The sequence below is a fragment of the Aethalodelphis obliquidens genome, unplaced genomic scaffold, assembly GCF_003676395.1.
Source record: "Aethalodelphis obliquidens isolate GAN/ISIS:26980383/991018 unplaced genomic scaffold, ASM367639v1 scaffold4, whole genome shotgun sequence".
Classification (NCBI taxonomy): domain Eukaryota; kingdom Metazoa; phylum Chordata; class Mammalia; order Artiodactyla; family Delphinidae; genus Aethalodelphis; species Aethalodelphis obliquidens.
The window spans coordinates 34,771,236-34,779,498 of record NW_020837948.1 but is presented as its reverse complement, the minus strand read 5'-3'; the positions used below and the strand labels follow the sequence as shown (position 1 = coordinate 34,779,498).

Here is an 8,263-nt window from a genome sequence, read left to right as displayed (position 1 = left end):
AATATGACCTTCATATAAATTTTTATTATATGAACTAGACTGGCACATCTAATATTACTTTGAAAAATTATTGAGAAATAAATACCCACAGCCCAAATGAAACGTAATAAGAATAAACTATATGAAACCTAAGTAAGCCTACATAACCAAAGACCAATAACTAATATATACGATATCATTGCAGTCAGAATTAACTTATGTGTATTTTCCCATTTCCACTTCATGCTTTTCTTTCAAAGTATTACCTTTCTATTGAAAGTATTAAATATGTATCTTATAATATCCTTTAAAAGTGCAAAACACAGAGACTATATTATTATATTTATACTCAAAATATAATAAAGCTTATAAGATCACATGAATCACATTCACTTATTAAACATATAGTTATATTAAATCATTTTAAATTTTATTAATAATATCCCATTGATAGATTGACAATGTGTAATTCTTACATAATGATGATCCAGTTCTTTCCTTTTTTTTAACTTTTAGATTCTTCACAACTGTAGGCAGGATGTCACTGTTTTCCTGTGGTAAATATTTATATAGGCCAAATGCAATAGCAGTGAAGAAGATAGTAACTACTTTGCAAATAAAACCTGAATTCGAAAAAAATACAGCCATCAGATGTGTCAATTTATTTAGAGCAAAAATGTTTGTGGAAAGAGCCATCTACCAAAGAAAAGGTAAGTATATTTCATCTATAAATGTACCAATTTTCAAATTGTAGAATGCAATTAATGTCATAAACTTATGTCAAGTTACTTAAAGGAAATTTTAAAAATATGTTTACAAAATCTTTTAGACGTCTTAAACAAATAGCCCAAGACAAATGCAAAGTGTGTTACTATTTCACAGAATGTATTAATTCTAAAACATAAAAATATATTTCTACTTTCAGAACTTAATTATCAGCAGAAACTGGAACCTTTTTAAACAACTTCATGCAGCTTTACTCCTTGAAATATTCATCGTTTTCCAAAGGCCAACAGAAATATTTCAGAAAAATTAATTGACTATGTAAGTTTTTAAATTCATTTTCATTTTTCAAGTTTTGGAAAGTTAATATATTACAGGAATTATATAAAAGTACTTGAACTTTGGGTGCAAATAACCCTGGTCATTAAAGTAAAAAATATTTTACAGCAACAATATCAGTTATCTGACACTATCAATTACAGTGGTTTCAAAGATAAAATAGGAAACATTAATGAGCTATTTGTAATGATACAATACTTCAAACATTTATTTATAACGGCTGAACACTGCAAACAACCCAAATGTCCATTAATAAGAGCATGAATAAGCTATAGCATATTCATAAAGTGAAACAATACTCAGAAATTTTTTAAAAGCACAAACTACTGCTATAGAATAGCATGGATGAATCTCCCAAAAGCATAACATTAAGCAAGACAGGTGAAAAACCCCACCAGCATGTATTATATTCCATTTCCATAATTTGTAGAACAGGCAAAACCAACATATTTTAATAGAAATATGAAAGGGGTTTATCTGTGGGGGAGGGAAATTGACTAGCCAGGGGCATAGGAGAAATTTCTATAGCTTCTTTTGAGTGCTGGTTCCACAGGTGATTGATAGACTGATAAATTTTTTATTAACTTTTTTAAGTTGATAAAACTTTTGAGAATCTGATGAATGTCACAGCCTTCCTTTATAGAAGACATACAATTGTACAAACAGAATTTTAGGATTCCAAAAATATACTAAAATTTAATGTGGGCTCCTAGGGCTCATGCATCCCTCTTGAATAAGCCTTGCTCTAGAGTAGTGGTATGCATAGAACTTTCTGTGACAATGGCAGTGTTCTACATCTGCACTGTCCCATAGAATAGTCAAATGTGACCATTAAGCAAGTGAAATTTGGCTGTTGATACTGAAGAACTGAATGTTTAATTGCATTAAATTAAATTTAAATAGATATGTGCAGGTAATGTCTACCATATTGGACACTGCAGCTCCAGGATCTCTCACATAGCTGTCTTCAAAGTTTACTGTGATAAAAATCACCTGAGGTGCTTTATTAAAAATATACATTCCTGGGCCTCCCTGGTGGCGCAGTGGTTGAGAGTCCGCCTGCCGATGCAGGGGACACGGGTTCGTGCCCCGGTCCAGGAGGATCCCACATGCCGCGGAGCGGCTGGGCCCGTGAGCCATGGACGCTGAGCCTGTGGGTCCGGAGCCTGTGCTCCGCAACGGGAGAGGCCACAACGGTGAGAGGCCCGCGTACCGCAAAAAAAAAAAAAAAAAAATGTACATTCCTACCACTAATTCTTGGTATTCTAAATAAAGACCTCAGAACTTACATTTTAGCAAACACTCCAAGTGATTCTGATTCAAGTGACTCATGGAATAAAATTTAAATACTGGTTTACACTAAATTGCTGCAAATGTATATTCCTATTTCAGTTTCCTGTATTTGCCCTTTCTGACTGTAATTCCCTATGTTCTGTATTATCATTATCCCTTTTAGTAGCTCCCTAGTAGGATTTCTAATAGTTCATCTATTTTCTCAATTATATGCCACGTTTGAAAATAGCTAAGCACGTTACAGTTATATCTAAAATGAAAACTAAAAGGTTCAGCAGACTTTCTTAAGAATAATGCCTAGTTTTGTTGAATTATCTCTGAGAAATTAATTTTGACTTCTTAAATGCCATTTTTGACTTTTTAAAATTTTTAAAAATTTATTTAGTGTTCAGTATTGACTAATAAGCTCACTGGACAATTGACTTCTGATTTAGAAGGCATTGCTGAATACTGTTTATCAAACAGATATTTGTTACTGTTAAATATTAGAGTCTATCATTATGTGGTTCTTTGAATTACTGAACCCACTCAGTAAAATCACAAAACATATAAACACTTTTAAATGTTTAGCACACCAGAAGTATCTATACAATAAAACCACTGAAAGTTAATGCTGATTAAGGCTTCAGAAATTATGTAGTTCAACATCTTCATTTCACAAGAAGATCTAGTGAATTTCCCGAAGTAATACAAGCATATCGAGGCTTTCCCCAACAATTTGACCATATCACTATAGCATCCCAATTTTCTATATCTCTTATTTATTCAACAATACTGAATGTTTGCTATATGTCGGCCCTGTTTTATCACTGAGCAAAAGAGACGATGTGAAATTTACATTTAAGTGGGATAAGAGTATTTTGATACTTTTCAGTGGTGTAAAATTTCTTTTTTAAATTATCCAATCTCTTTTACTGCAGAAATGGAAAGGGCCATAAGGTCAAGCAACTTAGTTGTATATGTATACAGGCAAAATTTTTTCCCAAATTGAAATTCTTCTAATCATCACCCTTTATTCAGGAATAACATAAAACAATTGTGTAGTTAATGCAATGTCTCAAATATTTACATCAGTTCTATAGTAATTAGTTTCTAAAATATTTTGCATATAATAATATATGCTTCTTTAATAATCAAAGTATCCATTTGTTCTTAGTTTATTATAACTATAACTTACTCTAAACCATACGTTTTTAAAAACAATTTGTACCTAGAGTCTGTCATACAGAGTGAAGTAAGTCAGAAAGAGAAAAACAAACACCATATGCTAACACATATATATGGAATCTAAAAAAAAAGGGTCATGAAGAACCTAGGGGCAGGACTGGAATAAAGATGCAGACCTACCAGAGAATGGACTTGAGGACGGGGGAGGGGGAAGGGTAAGCTGGGACAAAGTGAGAGGGTGGCATGGACATAGATAGATACACTACCAAATGTAAAACTGATAGCTGGTGGGAAGCAGCCACACAGCACAGGGAGATCAGCTCCGTGCTTTGTGACCATCTAGAGGTGTGGGATAGGGAGGGTGGGAGGGAGGGAGACGCAAGAGGGAAGAGATATCGGGATATATGTATATGTATAGCTGATTCACTTTGTTATAAAGCAGAAACTAACACACCATTGTAAAGCAATTATACTCCAATAAAGATGTTAAAAAAATTTTAAATAAAAACAATTTTACTTCTCAATATTCTTCAATAGATATCACTTACATACTCCTGTCAACAGGTAGGCCATTTTTGTCTTGTTATAGATCCAACAACTTCCAATGCTTCCACAGCGCTCAGTATCCCGAAGGATGCAAGAAGTTTCTCCTACTATTTTAAAAATTACTGGTCCAGGTATAGTCCCTATGAAAAAAGCAATGATTGTAAATTCACCATGAAAACACTGTAGGTTGGGATCAGAATGATTTTAATCCTAAATGTAAACTTATATATTTAGTCATCATCACTGTAAACATATCATTTAAAGTTATCTAAGAAGTTGCTTATCAATAGGATTGTTAAAAACTGAAAACGTAATTGAGTGTTTTCAAAAATCCCTATCCCTGTAGATATAAAAAAAGCTAGCAGATTTTCTTCTTCTTAGAATGATATGCATGTTGTTATTTAGTTGACATCTCAACATTTTGTTAATTTCTAAATGAAAAACTTAGGAGAAAGTATTTAAAACAGAGATACTAAATATTGATTTTGTGAACTCCATATATCTCCTAAGATTTCAAATTGTGAAATTTTCAATGACTGAAAATTTAGTTTTGAAATGCAGTGTATGCCTGTTATGTATCAAGATATTGCGAAAATAACTGAAAATGTAAATGCTTTGGCATGTTTGTAGCAGCCCTAGCTTCAGAAGACCTCATATGCAGAGGAATAGTTGTGTGCTGCCTGAGGGAAATCTCTATATACTCACAGAGACACTTCCTCAGCAACAGTATTGCTTTCAGGTAAAAGTGAATGCAGTCTTAAAAATAAAAATAAATAAATAAATAAATAAATGCCACTCCAAAGGCATTAGAACTAGGTTTTCAGAACTAACATATCTAACAATTGACCATCTTCCTTAAGAAATTATCGGAGTGCTCATGCCTCATGACTTTTTGATTCCTGTCAAAGACCACTGCCCATCACCAGATTTCCCAGTCTCAGTGAGTGCTGGTACTCTGTTTATAATTGTTCAAAGTGAAAAACCTAGGCCTACTACTCATCTTTTTCTATTTCCCACCATATTTTTTCTAATCCATGATAAACCACTGTAACACTAACTCCAAATACACCTTGGATAAGTTGATTTCTCTTTTTCATTACAACCCCTAGAATCCAATTTAATATAACTCAGACTTCAGCAAAAGCCTCCTTTTTCTTTTCCTCCACATTTATCTTTGATAAATATTTCTCACTCCAGCAGCAGAGTTATCTTTTAAATGTAAATCAGATAATATCTACCCTCTGCTTAAATTCTCTGATGGCAAAACCCTGAAAGATGTAGAGACAGTTGTATCTAAAATATCATCACCTTATTCCACCCTCTCCCATTCAAAACTGCCTCAGCCTCACGGGCTTCCTTTCTGAGGTAAGAAACTGTGCACTTGCTGTTTCTTATGCTCCCTCCTCCACTAAGAATCCATCCTTATCCACTGGATCACTTTTGACCGTAAAAATATGCTCTAATTTTTCTCAATTAAAAAAGCTAATTTAAACCCTGCATATTGATCTAGCTATAGAACAATTTCTCTGATCCCCATTAGAGCCACACTTAAATTTTTCTACTTTCTTGACTCCATTTATCATATGGCTTTCAGTCTTCAATCCAGTCTAATCTTGTTTCCTTACCCCACCAATAATTTTAATCAACTTCTTGAATCAGAGCTCCTAATATAGTCATAATGTGGATTTGAAAGCTATTTTTTGCATAAGAAAGCCTGAAGTACACAGTGCATCACCCTCAGCAAAACCAATTTGTTCTTTGGATATAAATCTTTTAAAACATCAGATTCAGTGTCTTTGGTAATGAGAAATTTTTAAAGCACTAGTCTAGGTTAATGACTTCTCAAACATGCAAGCAATGGAAAATATAGTTTCTATGCTTATATGTGCTTTGTTTCAGCTTACCAAACCACTTGTGTAAGCTTGAAGAATATACTTCTGATCAAAAAGATTCTCTTCTAACTTAATATAATATTAATGCATATTTTATATGACAGGACAGGCTTTACAGTATTATCTTTTTTTTTTTTTTTTTTTTTTTTGCGGTACGCGGGCCTCTCACTGTTGTGGCCTCGCCCGTTGCGGAGCACAGGCTCCGGACGCGCAGGCTCAGCGGCCATGGCTTACGGGCTTAGCCGCTCCGCGGCATGTGGGATCTTCCCAGACCGGGGCACAAACCCGTGTCCCCTGCATCGGCAGGCGGCCTCTCAACCACTGCGCCACCAGGGAAGCCCCAAGTATTATCTTTTTTACACTAAGTATTGTCTCCTAAATTCTGTAAAGCAGCTCCCCCATTCACTTGTTTTGTGTCAGTTTATCATAATTATTCATTTGAAATTCTAAATATACATGTTGACACATGTATAAATCAAAAAAGAAACCATTCAATTCAATGTAATAATAGATTGCCAAAAGTCCATACCAAATATTCTCAAAATCACAAAGGTCACACCCATGGCCAGAGAACGTTGTTTGTCAGATACAATCCTGCAAGCAAATAGCAATGATATCATGAAAAATCATTATTATTAGCTGTAAAGAATGTTTGCTAGGTTCAGGGGTAATTTTTTTCCCTGTGCATCCATTAGACTAAGGATCTTTGGCCAGTTGACAGAGTTCAATCTGGGTGAATTAACTGCAACTCTTCCCATGTTTCCATATTCTGCCCACTGCCAACCAATTCTAAAGCTACTTGTGCTTCACTAGGAGGAAGCATTTATGGCCCAAACTCTCTGCCCCAGCCTTGGCTGAAAAAAATTTAGCACTACCTTTCATACTTCTCATTTTTCATTCTGTGGTGCACATCCATTGTTTCAGATTTCTTCCTTTTGTCCCTGTGAAACTTACTCTCTACCTTTCTCTACCTTGCTCTCCATTTAGGTAATGGACTACATCAATGGGGTTCTCTTGCCTCTGGCTACTGATTGGGTTATGCCAATAGGGTGCTCCAGAGTGAGAAAGGAAGGTGAAGTTCAGGTCTTCATTCCCAGGCTCCCTCTCTGCAGTTACCCAAGTTGACTGGGTCACTAGGCAAAGCAGTACCCTCTACAGGTCTCTCTTCTTCCTACCCTTGTTTCCCTTTGGGTGTTGGGTGGTAACAGACCTGAAGTACTGCACTATACTTTGGGATTCCTTATACCCTGCCCGCATTTTAAATAGCCACATCATTCAACCTTACTTGAATTGTCCTAATTTGAGGGTGCCATCTCTTTTCGGTTGGACCTCTGACTTTTACCCTCACTATTCAAAAGTTAAAATAAATAAGAAATAACTTTCTCAAATATGAAGAATGAAGATCTCTGTATTTTGTATTCATCAAGTATTTGTTTTAAAAAGAAAAATAATGTATAAAAATCACATATTAGTATTTTGGAAAATAAACTAAAATACAACAAAAAATAATCAACCCTTGAACATTTTAAAAAGTAAAGAAATAAAAGCTACATTTTAAATGGATATTTTAAATAAATCCTGTGCTTACCCTTTATTTCCTTGTTCTGGAACTTGAATAATAAACAAGTATGACCAATATTGTCATCCAAAATGACTCAATTTATTAAAATGTAGCATATGTTCAGTACTTTATGACTATTTTGTAAAAAGTGAGATAATTCCACCTGTATCAACCTGGTAAAAATATATGTTCTTTCCTCAAATATTTGCTACATATTTACCAATTCTTAAAAGATAGTGATGTTTCTAAATGAAACATAATTTAACTTTTATTATGAGCAGATTCATTAAAGACATATAAAGGAAGTAAAGTGTCACATTTTAGAACCACACTTTAGGATAAAGTTTTTGGTATAAAACAGAAATGTGGGTCATATGCCTAACTAAAATTTAGTATTCTGCTTCATTTAGCATAAGCAGTTTTTTTATATGTAGTACAATAATGGTGTTCTCTGAAGTATATAAAGAGCTAACAATAACTCATAATTATTAACAAATATTTATGTATCTTCAGTTTGATTATAACTTTATTTCTGATATACAAAAAAGATGAAAAGATGAATGATTCCCCTAATTTTCCAAAATCAGTTAAATGAACAGCAAAACAAGAAATAATATTCATAAAACACAATTTTTTAGTGAAAAACATTACTATGTTTTAAGAATAAAGTGATTTTTTTTGGTATTTTGTCTAAGGAGTAAGGCTATGATGGTATGGTTTAAGAATTTCATGGAATAAACAAACTATTGGTTAGTACTCTTCC

General features: G+C 33.8%; 1 protein-coding gene across 1 annotated transcript in view; it reads right to left on the bottom strand.

Annotated features, from left to right (window-relative positions):
• Positions 1-402: 402 nt before the first annotated feature.
• The window catches only part of SLCO6A1 (solute carrier organic anion transporter family member 6A1), a 96,732-nt gene continuing 88,871 nt past the window's right edge, over positions 403-8,263 (bottom strand). Inside the window, exons 11-13 of the mRNA XM_027101248.1 lie at positions 6,469-6,533; positions 4,050-4,187; positions 403-602 (exon numbers count right to left, since the gene is read on the bottom strand). Of these exons, the coding sequence (XP_026957049.1) occupies positions 403-602; positions 4,050-4,187; positions 6,469-6,533 (403 nt within the window). The remainder of the gene's footprint in view (positions 603-4,049; positions 4,188-6,468; positions 6,534-8,263) is intronic.